The 17,021-nt window shown below is 38.3% G+C and overlaps 1 protein-coding gene and 1 non-coding gene across 3 annotated transcripts in view; one reads left to right on the plus strand and one right to left on the minus strand.

The window, feature by feature from the left end:
- The window catches only part of LOC141807267 (partitioning defective 3 homolog), a 540,268-nt gene that overhangs the window by 53,360 nt on the left and 469,887 nt on the right, over nucleotides 1-17,021 (plus strand). For both annotated transcript variants that reach the window (XM_074693146.1, XM_074693147.1), the window contains exon 2: nucleotides 14,863-14,964. In XM_074693146.1, the coding sequence (XP_074549247.1) occupies nucleotides 14,863-14,964 (102 nt within the window). The remainder of the gene's footprint in view (nucleotides 1-14,862; nucleotides 14,965-17,021) is intronic.
- On the minus strand, nucleotides 6,347-6,418 carry trnaw-cca (transfer RNA tryptophan (anticodon CCA)). The gene has a single exon. It is a non-coding gene; the product is annotated as a tRNA-Trp (tRNA).

Here is a 17,021-nt window from a genome sequence, read left to right on the forward strand (position 1 = left end):
TCACGTAATTGAACTAAACTGGAAATGCATCTATTGTTTACCACAGACAAAGAGTGTCTAGACTAAAGCAGTCAGCGAGGGGACTCGTCTGTTGGGTCACTTAGGGATAAAGAAGACTTAAACAGACGACCAAAGATTTTTAAATCTGCAGCAGTGGCTCCACAAAAGATCCTGGACCAGATAAACATGAGATCTCTAACTTCCTGATCCAGTATTTGATTGAAAAACACTTTTACAGCTTTTTGAAATGATAGAAAAAAAAAGAAGTAATTCCCATAGGATGTAAGCTAGTCTCACACTGGTGTTGTCATATCATTTGTTGACGCTGAAGGTAGACTTCTAAAAAGATGATGTGATTAAATTATGGCGTCATCATGTAGTTTGTCAAAGCAGAGCATAAAATCTTCTTCATCCTGTCTGCAATCCATGTAAATGAGAAACATGTTTGCCAACAGTTTAACAGACAAATCAATGACCAGATACTAGAGCCCGACCAATATGGGATTTTTGGGGCCGATGCCGATACTGGGGGCAAAAAAAAGCCGATATCCAATATATCGGCCGATATCTGATATATCAGGTGATATATATAATAGATTAATTGATATACACAGGATATATACTGTATATAATCACAAATCATTATAATACCCATATGATTCAAGACTGAGACAGAACACTATTAAATTAAAACAAGGAACTTAATTATAAAACTGTCAACATAAGAACTGTAGTGTAAACCAATGATGAATAAGAACAAGCTGTAAACACAATAATAAGTAAAGAAGTCAAACTTTAAACACAGTAAGTAGAAAAAAAATTAAAAATGTAAACACACGATGAGCAACTTCAACAACATTAAAACTCCGAATTATAGTCTTACATTAGATAATGGTGGCGATGTGAATTAACAGTAGCATTTATCTCTGTTTATCTCTCAAAAAAGCAACTAACACAATGTTAAAACGTCATTCTATAGTCTTATATTAGATAATGGTGGACGGAGGGGGCGGGCATTCGGGCAGTGTGCAGCCCAACACACGGACACAAAGGAGCAGGAGCGACAGAATCTCCGTGGAGCAAAATTTTTTATAATCAGCCACATTTTGGCTGATGTCGATTAATCGGCCCGCCCGATTAATCGGTCGGGCTCTACCAGATACATTAAATAGTTGATTCTGACTGGTCAACACTTTAGTAAAAAAGCTGCATTGGTTTTTGCGTGAGATCCACAGTGCTTTATTCCCCTGTTGGTCTTCACAAAAATCAATCTCAGTCAGGTCCTAAAATGTAGTTTTTTAGAGGTGAAGAGCATAATCTTTGCTTTTATTGCTCATAATGAACAGCAAATACCTCAAATTGCAGTTTTTGAAGTAAGTATAAAATACTGAGACACTTGGTTTGAGGTTAATGTTGTTGACATACACACATTGAAACTGTGAGCTGCACAGTGACCTCTCAGGAACAGCAGCCCACTTCCGTCCTGTATCTCCAGTTTTGCATGTTTCCCTCTCTCTTGATAGCAACAGTGAGCGTTTAGCAAAGATAAGTGGCTCAGGAGGTGTGTGTCAATTTGTGTGTGTGTGTGTAGAGTTTGTGACAGCAGTGTTTATGACTCACAGGGGAGAGCATTCACTCCATAAATCAGAGCTGTTATTACTCTGCTGAGCGTGAACTCTAAAAAGTGAAGGGTTGAGAGGTTGAACTACTGGGTAGAGCTGGTGATTCACAAGGGGGCCTGAACTCCCAGAGGTCAAAGGTCACAGCCTATTAGTGGTAGTAGAGCTTTTTGCTCAGACAGTGAAAGTCTAGAGGTTGTGCAGATATTCTTTTTGTTCACAGTTCATTTCACGCTCTTTACTCCTAATCTTTTCAATAAATAATCTGTCACAGCTTCTTCACATTTTATGACTATACAGCTATGAAAGTAATAAACAATTTAGTAGATACTGATGAAATCAACAGCCTAGTTGAGCCACTTCCAGGATGTTGGTCTCGGTGCAGACTGAACCACAGATCTCTTCATTCTGCAGGCAGCTGCTCGAACAGCTGAGCTGCAGATTTACCAAAGCCTGCAGTTTCCTGAAATCTGAAACACCAAACATCTGTTTGAGCTGCTCCTCTGGTGAAAGCAGAACCTTGTTTCAACCACCTAAAAGTGCTGAGGCACGGACTGACGTCAGATGAATCACGGTCACCACAGCTGTCCATACGCAGAGTCATCTGCAGAAACAAACAGAGAGGCTCTCACTGTGAGGCAAAACACAAACCACTGACCCCACATGACTCTGAGAGAGGCGCACACTTTCCTGAGGATGATAACACACACATACTGTCAGCTGGAAAGTGCTGTGAAGTAGTAACACTCCTCCAGTGTGTATTGGACTTTCTCTGCACGCTGCACGTTCTCTCTGTTGTTCTTACATTCAACTTTTCACTCTCCCTCAGCACAATCAGCACATCACGTCAGCTCTCCAGCTCGCTTTACTGAACTTTAAGAAGTTAGGTGTAAGATTTTACTAAGAGAGCATCAGTAGTTTACCGTTGTTAGTCTTATTTTTTCTCCCCTCTCTCTGTAAACCCGACATGGTCTCAGCAGATGTCCGTCTAAAATTAATTTGGTTCTGTTCAAGGTTTCTACCTGCTAAAGGAAATTTGTTCTTATTGCTGGAACTGACAAACTTCTGCAAAGCGCTCTACTCATGGTGGGTTAGAATAAGATCAGATTTCTTACTAGGGTTGCACAATATTGGGAAAAAATGGCATGGCAATATTTTTTTTCTTGGGATGTATATTGAGGTTTTAATTTTACTACTTCACTCTGTTCAGCTAAATTCTCCTTGACTCTCCATGAAGTGATGATAACACACCCACCCAACTGCCCCTGTCTCTCTCTAGCTCTGTGAAAACTATTTGCATTGGCAAAGTCTTAATTATGTTGATATTGGTCTTTAATATTTCCTGTAGGGATGGGTACCTTTCACATTTGAAGTGATACGGTACTGATTCCAAGTATCGGTACTCAACGAAACCAATTTCCGGTACTTTTTTGTGTTCATGTGGTAAAAATATCAATTTGTTTAATAATAAAATGTGAATTCTTTTCAATTTAACATATTTATTTTTTGATATATAACTTTGTAATGCTGTGTTCATGTCCAGCATGGAAAATCACCTACTGTTCCACTCCCTCACAGTCACAAGGATGCATTTAGGTAAATATTTGTGCTGTCAGGCGATAAAAAAAAAAAAATCTTATTAATTACAGGATTTGTTAATCACATTTTAATCTCATATCTGCTTAAGGTCCCAAAATAAAGTATTTGAATTCCAGGACATTAGAATTACATTAAAAGACATTAAAAAAACATTTGAAAATAAGGTGGGAATATATACAACACATTATTAGGTACCCTGATGCATAAGGAACACATGAAAAAAGTGTTATGGTTCTATCCTTACAAAATCTACACAGTCCTGCACCTAAGATAAGCTGATTTAATTTTTAGGATGGTTTTTGCTTCTGTCACATTTTTACTCGATGTGGACTCAATTTCCACTGCAATATGAACTTCTATACTTCTATGAGGTCAGGAGAACCAGGGCTAAAGGCTAAAAACTGTGAGGAACTATGTACAAAACACTTTATTCAAGTCTTGGATCAAAGAAGAGTGAAGTATTTTCGGTTTTACATGCTCTGAACACACAAACTGTTGCTCATTGGTGCAGAGCAGCCCCAAGCTGAAACAAGACACAAGGAAGATGGAAGGAAATTTTCAAATAATTCTTAAGATTTAAATAAAGGACAAATATCGATCATCCAGGGCTTGTTTAATGCAGTAAAGAGTGTAGAATTATCTGTTTTTTTACAGAATTGAGCTAGAGCAAACGGTTGATTTTCAGCAGATTTTCAAAACGGACGTGTGAATAAACGAGATATGGACCCACTCTCGCTTCCCCCGGTCTAAAGCATGTTGCTGACGTCAGGTGTGATACATTCATGGACCGTCGGAAATTTGAAAATCTGACAAGAACACCACTTTTCCAAGTAGGACAACCGGTTTGTAAATGCCAGACATTTGAAAATAAGCGCGTCTTTGAACGCCCCGTGGGTTTTGGATCCAGATTAATCTGCGTTATTTTTTATAATGCGTTAATTTGCAGTGTAATTAATTAATCTAATTAACGCGTTAAAATGACAGCCCTAGTAAATATACATGGTACCTTTTGATTTTACATGAATCAGTACCCCGTACTTTTGACAGAATTTGGTCGGTACCTATAAAGTACCTAATTCAGTACCCATCCATAATTTCCTGTAGGTCAGACTTTATAATAATGTGCGCCTGCACAGTGGTTCCATCATGTAAGTTTCCCTTCTCAACAAAAATGATATTATAGGGATATTCATTATATATGTTAACTTGCTGCAACTCTCCAGCCTGTGCACGAGAGCCAGAGACAAAATGGGAGCATGTGCATTCAGGCTGAGCAGATGCACAGTGGCTCACAGAATTTACCTCCCTCCTGCGTTTTGCTTTTTTCTTAAATGAGGCTTGAATAACCTTTTCCCACAGATGTGAATCAATAAAAGGCAATGTTTAGAGACCAGAACAAGCACAACGCTTTTTGTGAAGAGGGTCTGCCTTGGAAGAGAAAAAGAGCAATTTCTGCAGGTAGCAAAGCAAACTTTGAGCAACAATTGCTTCAACATTAAACTAAAACTTTTTGCAAGTTTTATGGCAGGTCATGAAATCATGAGGTGTATGAAAGAGGACATGAAATTAAGATTTGAATGGGCTATTAGAAGATCAAAACTTAAAGCTCAAAACCAAACCAAGAGCCCATTCTGACTGAGGCCAAAGTTGAGCGCATAGATCCAGAAGCTGCTGCCTCATTAACTATAAGCACTGGCTGAACCTCTCACATTACAAGTTACTCTGCCTAAATCCGCAGATGAGATGAGAGAGCACAGAGAAGGTGCTCTAACTGTGTGAACTGTTACATATAATGTGGTGAAATACATAAATGGATGCACACTGGGATCTGTTTGTAATGTGACTGGGCATAGACAGGCTACATTTCTTAACTAAAAGGCTCATTTATTTTTCATCTTTAATTTTTTGTTTCACATTGCATCACCTTGCGATGAGACTATCGTGCATGTATAAATCATGAGTGGCAATGTTCAAATGATATATCTAGCAGCACTTCTACTATTAACCATCTATCTGCTACTATATTGCCTTCATGTTGGCTCTTTGTTAAAAAAATGATAAAACATTAGAAGATAGAGATATCTTTTTGTTAGAGTCTTGAGATAACATTTGTATGTACTAAAACAAAAGAGTGCTATCATAGTTTATCAATCTACTCTGGTTCTTATTTTAATCAGCTGCAGAAACTAAAACTTAAATTCTGTTATTATCCTTCTCCCTTTGCCTAATGGCGCACAGTCAGATGTTCTTCCAAAGCAAAACAAAACAAAACAAAAATAAAATAAAAAATTAAAGAATATCTTCTGCAGCCAATAACTTGTCACACTTTTTTGTACTCAGGTTTTCTCTTCTGTCAAAATTCTTGCTTGTGTTGTACTTTGCTTTGGACAAAAGTGTCTGCTAAATTAAACTGTAGAGCTGTAGAAAACACTTATTGGAGATTTTTTTTTTTTAGTAGAAATTTAATAAATTAGCTGTCTTTGTTACAGCCGGTGTGCTTTCACTTTGAAAACTGTAAGAGTAAGAATAAAAACCTCTTCCAGAATCATACAAGTTTTTTTTTTTTTGCAACATCAAATATTTGCATACCTTGTATGTGTTACTAATTTTAGTGATTGAGGTAATAAAGTTTGTAACTGCTGAACAAATAAATATGAAAACATTCACTTTTAGATGAATGTGTTTAAAATCTGCAGATATCACACTAAAAGTATTTCCTTCAGTATTTCTTCATTCATCACATCCTGTTGATCAAGTTTTATCTGACTATCGTCCGACATGGTGATGAGATAACGATGAACGGTGTATTGTTCTTCTGTGTGACTCATCGCACCATCATTTAAAGCTTACTCTGCAGGTGTGTTGACCCCATCTTTGCAAGCTTACAAAAACTGTCACATTTAGTCTGTTCTGAAATCCTAAACTTGTGCGACCTGTTTTTATCACTCACAGGATCGTTTTCAAACACGCATTCCTGAATGCTCACTAACTAGAAGCTGTGGCTAGTATCTCTTCTCATCTTCTTCCCTTCACTCAGTAATGTCTCACTCACAGGTTGTTTTTATGTGGCTGAGCATGACCTTACAGTATTCATCCTGTCATCATCAAGTTCAAACTTTGAAAAGCACTGACCCCGACGTGATTTGAACACGCAACCTTCTGATCTGGAGTCAGACGCGCTACCGTTGCGCCACGAGGTCCTGCGTGAGCCCTGGTCATCTGAGAAGTAGACATTACTGCTGGTATTCCCCCTGTGGGAGTGTGAACACTTGCTGGAGCTAATTCAGCAATCATAAAACACACACAGGAGCATGTTTCCTCCTTCTCACCCCTCCTTCCTCACCCTTTCTCCTCCAGGGCTCCGGTCTTTGTGTGGTCCCTGACAGGAACAGTAAACCCACTCCGCTACAAAGACACAGTTAATGGGGTGAAGAGAGCTATTGTCTGGGCTGATGTTGCAAGTGTGTGTGTGTGAGTGTGTGTGACACAGAGGACAGCTCCCTCACTGTTTCCCTGTTCCTTCAGCAGAGGATCAGATAAGCAGATACCTGATCAGTCTGAGGTGTTGGTATGTCACTCAGTTAGTGTGAGAATGAATGTGTAAAGCTCTCCAGTGACTAAACATGTCAGTGGGACAGGATCTAAACCAGCAGACAGAGCACACAGCCGCACCCTCATCATGAGGGCTGAGCTCACAGACCTTCATTTAATCTGTCACACAGGTTCTGTAAGTGTGCATGTTTGACCACCAGATTTTTAAATTAGATTATCACATATCAGTTTTAAGCATTTTCTATTTCTTTTTCCACTATTTCATTTACCACAAATTAAGGCTGCATGATTATCGCAATCGCAATTGCAATGTCAGCACATGCAATTCAGATTTTTCTCCATGATAACCAAGAAAGTCTGTAGACTCATCATGACACAACTTTTTTCATTAAATCGCAAGCACAATCGCAATCACAATATTGTCCACCTAATTGCAAATCGCACCTTTTCCCCAAATCGTGCAGCACTACCACAAATACACTCACAAAGCCCCCCTAGCCCGTTTGACACTACTGTTGCTTCATTTGCTGAACTTAAAGAGGAGCTATTCTTCTTTACTATATTCAAAACATAGATAGAAATGAATAAAACTAGATGTTCAGTGTTTTTGCTAGTGTAAGGGATTTTAGATTTTGTGTTTTTGTTCAATACATTGTAGTTGACTTCAACTTAGTCCCCCTCTTGTTTTTTGCCTTACAAGGTTACAACTAGAGCCTGACTGATATGGGATTTTTGGGGCCGATGCCAATACCGATACTGGGGGCACAAAAAAAGCCGATATCCAATATATTAGCCGATAGCCGATATATCGGCCGATATCCGATATATCGGCTGAAATATATCATAAATTCATTGATAAACACGGGATATATACTGTATATAATCACAAATCATTATAATACCCATTTGATTCAAGACAGAGACAGAACACGTTTTAAATTAAAACAAGGAACTTTAATTATGAAACTGTCAATGTAAGAACTGTAGTGTAAACCAATGATAAATAAGAACAAGCTGTAAACACAAGAATAAATAAATAAGTCAAACTTTAAACACAGTAAGTAGAAAAAAAATGTCAAACTGTAAACACACAATAAGCAACTTACACGACGTTAAAATGCCAAATTATAGTCTTACATTAGATAATGGTGGACATGTGAATTAACAGTAGCATTTATCTCTGTTTATCTCTCAAAAAAGCAACTAACACAATGTTAAAACGTCATTCCATAGGGGGGCACTAGGGCAGTGTGCAGCCCAACACACAGACACACAGGAGCAGGAGTGGCAGAATTTCTGTGGAACAAAAATTTTGATAATTGACTACATTTTGGCTGATGTCGATTAATCAGTGGCAGGCATAATTGGCCCAATTAATCGGCTCTACCGATTAATCTGTCGGGCTCTAGTTACAGTGACAGTATCTGTGGCAGCAGAGTTATTTAGAAGCACAGCGATATGAGCACATAGGTAATCTAATCTGGACCTTATCAAGTGTCTTTTGTTGGTTTTTGTCTGTTTTTGAACTGGCCTGTTTGTGTACTCCCCTTGGGGACCCATCGGTTTCTAGCGCTGTAATCTTGGTGGTAGCAGACTGGAAGTTCAAGTAGCACTGAGTAAGATCATAAAATATTTGTCACACAAACACATGAATAAGCAGCTCCTGTGAACTGTGAGCTTAAGTCACTGGTTTTGAAAATAAGAAGCTGGACCTGGTTTTAAATATTTATCTTACTCCCTGACAGAACAGTCTCTATCTGTGGAGATTCTTATGTTAACCCTTTCTGTCAGAACCACCAAAGCTTGTTTCTTTGTGTTAATCATTTAGAGCTCATCCTGCCTAAAGATGAATCAGGTTTAAATGATAGGAATGTCATCACCTTTTATTGTAGCCGTGTTGGGTTCAAAAAGGAATTGAATAAAGTTGTGGCACCTGCTGAGTGTCATATTTCAGGTTGTTAAGTCTTTGTTGGTATCTGATGGCTTCATTGTGATGTTAATCGTCTCCAACAATAAGTACAAAACATAGTTTGCATGAAACTCTGTGGGCTGCATCAGATGATTTCATTCATTCATCATGAGATCAGCCTTTCAGACACTTCTTGTCCTGTCCTGAGAAAGCTGCTCCAAGTTCAGCTCTGAGGTGAAATCTTACACTTCAGGGGACACTGATGAAGCCTGGGTTACTCTGGTTTCTTCACATCATTAATCCTTCTTCCTGTTTGTGGTAACGAGGACAAATATGTGTTGATCTCATGTTTCACCCGACACGTACACGGCTCAGATTATCCATCAAAGCTGCTCTCATCAACTTAACTTGTTGAACATGTTGCGTTCCTGTGGTGAAATAGGATGTTCGTTGTCTCTGTTTCAGTGATGAATCTGTTACTCTGATGACTTTAACAGTGATGGGATGTTAGTGTGGTCTGGGAATGGAAACCATTTCTCCTCTGATGGCAGCTTTTGGTCACACTTGAGAACAACAGCAGAATGGAAACAGTGCGTGGGTCAGTGTTGGATTTGTTCCCCTGATGCACAAACGTCAAGGACACTGTTTGTCTGGATGAAATTAAATTTTCCTGACAGTTTCTGGAAAGATTTTAAAAGACTTTGATTTCATCTGTGAAACTCTTTTGTGTTGCCGGCTGATTGCAGCCAAATGGAAGTGTTTTTTTAAAGACCAGTGAGCACGGCAGATGTGTGCAGAGCTCAGGCTTTAAGAGCATAACGTCTTTTACAGTGAAGGTTCAACAAAAACCTGTAGCCGAAGAAATGCAAACATCAGAAAGTGAGCTGAAGCCAACCTGTTGATTTGATACATGTGATAGTAGTAACACAATGAGTAGGGATTACCTGTTCAGTGTCTCGTCCTTCTGACTCTCGGTGTGTATCTGTCTCTAGGCTCTCTTTGTTGAAAATGCTCTGGAACTGTGCTGCGTGTGCTAACATTTGAATAAACCACCATATTTCAAATGCCACAGAGGCAACTTTTTTCACTGCTCTACTGCTTAAATGTCTGTATCTGAAGCTGTGTCAGTATAAAATTCTACGCAGAGTAAAAATCCAGTGAATATTTATGTAAACAAGAATTTCCTTTGTGTTTATAAAATTGTACCTGTGGTGTGTGATTTTTTTAAATTATTTTTTTAAATATATATATCATAAAATTGTAATGTTATATTTGCCAAATTTATGAAATTTCAAAAAAGTTGTAAAAATGTCTAAAATTTTTAAATTTTCAAAAATTAAAAATAATTATTTACAATTTATAAAATAAGAAAAAGTTTTAAAAAATGAAATCAAATAAATTGCAAAAATTTGTAGAAATTCAATTTTTTTTGAAATATGCAAAAATCTCCAAATTTTCAAAACCTTAATTTGTTCTTTAATTTTAAAAAATGTCAAGAAATTGAAAAACATAAAATTTGCAAAAAAATATTTTAAAAAATGTCATATATTGAAAAAAATATTTGAAATTTTAAAACTATGCAAAAATGTGAACAATTGTAAAATTTTAATATTTGAAAAAAATGTAAAAGTTGTAGTTCAATACATTTTTTAATGATCATTTTCAAACAAAACTCTTTATTTCAAAAATATTTTTTATAAGCTTTATGAAGCCACTGCAAATGAGTCAAAGAGCTGCATGAGAGTACAGAGCTGCAGGCTGCAGACCCTTGCTGTAGCTGAATTAAAGTGACAGAAGAATACATCACTAGTCAGTCATAGAGCTTAGACCTAAAGATTTACATACTCATTGGTAATTTAGAGACCAAAGTGATTGCTCTTTTACAGTAGTCTTTTTTCAACTCTTCGTCCTTTTTAAGTCATGCACTCCGGACCACTTCCTGATACTTTTAGGTCCAAAACCTTTCTGTTTTAATTTTTTTTTTTTTTTTTTTTACGTGTTGCTAAGTTTTTCTTGCTTAGATTATGATTTTGGGAGAGGTAATCTTCAACAATACAGTTCCTTTTTTAACATCTTAGTTCTGCAACATAAACACAAGCGCAGAAAACACAACACAAAATTTCATGAGGAAAGAAAACAACACCTGTGTGGTATTAAGGCCTAAAAAATCTGATTGGTGCATCCTCAGATTACAGTCAGCTGTACGGACTCAGCCATTTGTGTTCACATATGACCCCAGTTGGACTGGATTTGCAGGAGTGCAATTGACAGATACAATGATGTCTTATTTGTGTCAAAAATAAATCATGGGATGCTGATGTAGCTCAGTTGGAGCAGGCAACACACATAAAGAGGCTACAGTCCACATCTTAGTCCTGACCCCAGCAGGATGTGGTGCATGTCATCCCCCGCTCTTTCCAGACCAGCTGATTTATCTCATGTGAACTTCTGAGCTTGGTGACTGGGGCCTGTTTCTTCAAGTTAAGCAGTTATTTAGAAAAATACCTGCGTTTTATTCAACAAACTGCAACAGATGTGTGCAAGAGGAGAATGACAAAGCAGGGGTGAAAGAACCCAACACAAGCTGTAAAAGAACAAAGAGACAAAACCAGGTCAGCATAAATGTGCCGTTTTGCAACATGCAAAACAGTCACACATGTGTTTAGAGCTGCAAAGTATCAAACATCCTAAAATATGCCAAAGGTGTCAAAAAAAGTCAACCTTGTTTGAGTGTTTGAGTTTAGACCGTGGTCTGCACACCAACTCTCTAAGAGATGACAACCAAACACAAACTCCATCCAGTCCCAGTCACTGATAAACTCTGCTAATGCTCATGTAATAAAAAGTCTCTGAACTAAACTGTAAGTATTTCTTTTGGCTTGTTTGAAGCACAGCCCCGCTGATGTAATGCTCTTACATCATTTAACACCAGTCCAATCTCAACAGCACGACTCAGCATCTGACACTTTCCCTCAGAGTCTGTCTGGGATTACGTTTTGAGCCTGAGCTTCTTCCAGATTCATATTTATTCCTCATAATCCATGTGAGGAGCAAGTCTGGTGGAGGATCATGCCAAACAGGCGTTAAGTGTGTTAACGTTTTGAACATTTAAAGATATTTTCCTCCTGCTTGATGCTGAGGGTCAGTTTGTGGTTTGTAATGACTTCCAGAGACGGGAACTTTCTTCCTCTGGGTTTTTTCGCTTTGTTTGGCAGATGCTTTGACTTTCAGCAGTTTTTCAAGGCTCAGCTCCTTTGTAGCTGGACCTTCCAGTCATTAAACCAAACATTGAATATACAGCTCAAACTCTGTACTGGCGCTACATGAACTGACTGTGGGAGCAACATAATTTCCCCTTTGCTTCCAAATGTTCATCTTGTCTTTTGGGATAATCCTGACAAACTCACCATCTCTTCTCTAATAACCTCAGAAGAATGAGAATCCCACAGAGTTATTCCCCTCATGATTTAGACCATTTTGTCTGGTGAACCACATTGCACTTTAGGACAACATTGTGCATGAAGGCATTTAACCACAGACACGGAGGACAGACAGTCAGTTTTGTAACAGAAATAAAGGCAGAGAAGAATCAGAGGACAGGATAGAGTAAAACTAATGAGAAATTGTTCCAAACCCAGTGAAGGGAGAAGGTGTGGCTCCATCTTTGTCCTCTGACTGGGCCATCATGTCGAGGCGCTCGTGGCTATGAGAAGTTGGAATAGCCAGACAGGGAGGAGGGGAATGAACAAACAGAAGAAACGTTTTAATCTGTTTACTTATGTTATTAGTGAATATCAGACGTCTAAACCACACCTATAATCTCTCATAAGGTTCTGTAAATATACAAGAATGTTAAGCCGTGAGATGCTTTTCACATCCAGTTCTTAAGAGAATACAGCATTTGTTCAATGTTAAGATCTAATCTCAATTTTTTTCATAAATGATGTCATTTCTGAGGTTTACTTCAACATAAATAAGACCATTTCGAATGACTCATAATCCTATTAGAGAGATTGTCCGTTAAAGTTTGACATATTTGCTTTTATTTCAGTCATTGGATTCTGAGATATTCCTTTATTTTCTTTAGTAAAATGGCTACCACATGCCACTGAATGCATTCAATGTAGGGATGGTACCAAATTAAGTACTTTTATAGGTACCAACCGAATTCTGTCAAAAGTACCGGGTACTGATTCACGAAATATCAAAAAGTACGATAATTAGGTATCTGAATGCATCCCTGTGACTGTGAGGAAGTGGAAGAGTAGGCGATTTTCCATGATGAACATGAACGCAACATTACAAGTTAATATCATTCATTCATTTTCCCGACCGCTTATCCTGTGTAGGATCGCGGGTAGCCTATCCAGCGGTCTTTGGGCGAGAGGCGGGATACATCCTTGACTGGTCGCCAGTCAATCACTGACACAGACAGACAGGCAACCACTCATGTGCGCACTCACACCTACGGACAATATTTAGTGATCAATTAAACTAACAAGCATGTTTTAGGACTTCGGGAGGAAGCCGGAGGACCTGGAGAGAACCCATGCATGCACGGTGAGAACATGCAAACTCCACACAGAAAGGCCCACTGGCTAGACTTGGTATCGAACCGGTCACCTTCTTGCTATGAGGCTGTGGCACTAACTGTTGCGCCACCATGCAGCCCTACAAGTTTATATATTAAAGTATAAACATATTAAATTTGAAAAAAAAGTCATTTTATTATTAAACACATTGATATTTTTTAACCACATAAACACAAAAAAGTACAAAAAATTGGTACCATTGAGTACCGGTACCGATTGTTTAGTACCGGGGATCGGTACCGTATCGTTTCAAATGTGAAAGGTACCCATCCCTAATTCATTGTGCAAGCACTGAATATAGATCTTGTTTTCTTAAATGCTACTTTATTTTGCTCAAGACAGATGATAAGACCATGTATTTTTTTATGGCTACATCAAATGATCAGCTGCAATATAACAATGTTTAAACGTAACAGTTTAATGTTACCTGTCACTGCCCAGGTGTCATGATGTGCACTCTGATACCAAGATCCTAATGACATAAATATGCACATAATTTACCCTTTTGTTACAAATCCCGCTTGAGTATCAGCCAAGAGGACAAAACATGTCAAAAAAAAACAAAACAATCTAAAGAACAAATGCCCCTAATTCTTAACTTACCTTTCACTGACAAACTTTACAAGCTGAGCTCCTAACTGAGACAATTCAAGTTGAGGGATGAATACTGACTGAGCTTTTTTAGCAGGGCAACCAACCCTAATACAGGAACATAAATTCAGTGTTAAGAAATAATGAAATGTATAAAGATAGACTTTTTCAGAATCGGTTAAGAAATCCATACTGTTCCTTTAATGATCATAGGATTAATTTATGGTTAGTTTGAATCATGTAAGATTGTATAGGTGTACATATGAAATGACTTTTTTTCGGTACACATGATGCAAAAAGAAAACAGATGAAGGAGTTGATGAGTTGAGGTGATGAACACTGATGGTGTTGAAAATGTTTTCACTGTATATCCACCGATGAACGATATTTTCACAAGAGTTTGCGGATGGTAAATAAATTAGTGCAACACTATGGAGAGCATCTTATCTTAATGTGATAAACAGACGTGAAGTTTAGAGATAGTCAGAAAACTGTGTAAATAAAAAATACATTATCTACTGCTTCTGTGAGAAGTTTAAACCTACATCACTAACTGTGATATCAGCATGAACGCACGTCTGATACATTGTGTTGATTGTGTTAAATGGATGTTGTCTGTTTGCTGATACAGAAATCATAGGATTTGTGAATGGCTTCTGCTGTTGTATCACTCATTCTTACCCCTGCACCCACATGGAGAAAGATTTCAGGCATATGCTTCTTTTCCAGGCCGTCCAGCAGCAGATTAAAATATTTCATAACTGCTATCATGATGTAAATCCATGACCATGTCAGGGCCGCTGTGTGCCAGCTGACTGGATCACTACATGAGCCGCATGGTGATTAGATCAGCTGATTCCTAAGGAGACACAAGCTGCTAATTCCCGTTAATATGTTGTATGGCTTTACTTGCATAATGCTCCAAATCCCAAGACTATATGATCTGAATAAAGCTGATCTCATTACAGGGCTAATACTCTGGTTCTGTTTTTCCCTGCAGGACCCGGGTTACTGGGTTCAGGTCCACAGGCTGGAGCATGGTGATGGAGGCATTCTGGACCTGGATGATATGCTGTGTGACGTGGTGGATGACAAAGACAGGGTGAGTGACTTTTTACACACACATTCTGTTTTTCTCCTGTTCTTCCATCTCTTTGTATGTCCTTTCATTTTTCTTAGTACAGCAAACACTTTACACCTTATGTTTTGTCCAAACTACAAGAAATAAAATCATCAGCTTTGAATGATTTTATTTTCTCTCTCAACTTTTAAGAATATGATGAGTTTTTTTTAGTCATGGCTAATGATACAAAGTAGTTTCAATGAAATAAGTCATATTAACAGCCTATTGAGCTCTGTACAGATAGGAAGGAGTAAACCTGGACTCTGAGGCAGGTTGCTGTTTGTCAATGTGAGGCCATGGTTTGGCATGTTGCTTGCTCTAAGGGCAGTTGTAAAAGCATTGGTAGTAAGATGAATGAACTGAGAAGCTTTGAAGTGAGAGGGAGGAAGGAAACACCTTCCTGGTCACATGCTAGCTGTAAATGCTAACCTGGCTAACATCAGCGCTGATGGCTACAAACCACCACTCAGGTTAGGGCAGCTGTGGCCAAAATCAGATTTTGTATCTTTCTTTTTCTTAATCTTATTATTTCCATCAGGAGCATGATGGGAAATAATTTCAAAATTTTCTTAGTTGTCATCTCAGTGAATATAATCCTATTTTTTGTAAAAGTTCAGGTTCAAATTTTGGTATCATGACAGCCTATAAAGAGAAGAATTTGCCGATTTGTTTACAAGAACTGATGAGAAAATCAGTCGACAAATTTCTGAAGCTGATGGAAACGAGGAAGTTGTGTCTTCTTGTGCAGTTTTCACGCAGTGAGTGGACATAAAATAGATTTTAGAGCAGGGCTGCTGATCATCCTGTCTAAGAGCTGTGCATGCAAAACCATGAACGGTTTCACAATGGCCTGGAACTTCTTAGATGCATCAGTATTTTACCTTCAAGCGGACTATGCTTATCATGGGACAATTGGAATGTGTGAATGTTTGGAGAGAAGGTTTTTGTCTTAGGCATCAACTGGGACATTCATCTTATTGGTGGAAATTTAGAGCCAAACTGTGTGAATTATTTTTCTCTTTCTAAGTTTTTAGTCCGTCAAACCTTACCTGACAACACCTCATCTTACACCCTCTCATCTCTTTTTTCTCTTCTCCCTCAAAACTGATAGCTATATGGGAGCCATTGCGTAGTTGTAATTTACCATCTGAGTAGTCAGCTGGATAACCAAAAGGCTTTGTAAAGGTCACCAGAACAATGAAAGCACAACTCGAAAATAAGCTAAAACATAAACAAACCATCACAATATAAATGTAAACCCTCTTAAAGTTCATCTGTAATGAACAAATTAAACAGACTTCTACATGTGTTGTGGGTGTAATGTTGACATTTTGTTACTTAACTGCTTTATTCCCTTATTGTTACAAAACCACATAAAAAAGCAAACAGCTAAACATTATCCCGTCCTCTAACCCCTTCACAGTCTTTTATCGCTTCCAGACATTTTTTTTTCTGTCAGTCAAAAGGTGTGTGAGCCAAATCAGTGTCAGATGCAGAATGATATCATCTGACCCAGCCCCCAACTCAAGACCTCCTGTGGATAATTACCCACAACTCCTTTCACCCCTCCCCTGGGAACAGGTCTGACTACACCTGAGTCACCAGCAGTCTGGCTTTCATGTGGGGACTGTTGGCGGGCTGTAACCCCCTTTGTGTCTTTGTGAGCAGGAAATTGTTGAATGGAGTGAATGGTTTGCTACAACATGGACCACAGTTAATGAAAACATGGAGGCTTGTGTGAAATTATCACAGATAAGTGAGTAGAGGCATCATGAGTGGATCGTAAATGATATAATTTTACAGACAGATCTCATATTACGGCATCGATCGTCATCTCCTGTTACTCATCAAAGAGTCTACAGATGACAGATTCATTCTGTGTTTTACTCACTCCAGAGACGTGTCAGCATAAAGCCAGCAGGGCAGTAATAATATATTCTTTAAAGTGCTGATGAAACATGTGAGTGTCAGCTGTAAGTGTTATCTCTGACTCTGATCTGTGAGCAGGTTTTCTCATGATATCTGGTGTCACTGAG

The sequence above is a fragment of the Halichoeres trimaculatus genome, unplaced genomic scaffold, assembly GCF_033239565.1.
Source record: "Halichoeres trimaculatus isolate MK-OKI-2021-1 unplaced genomic scaffold, fHalTri1.1 fHalTri1_scaffold_18, whole genome shotgun sequence".
In the NCBI taxonomy this organism is placed as follows: Eukaryota; Metazoa; Chordata; class Actinopteri; order Labriformes; family Labridae; genus Halichoeres; species Halichoeres trimaculatus.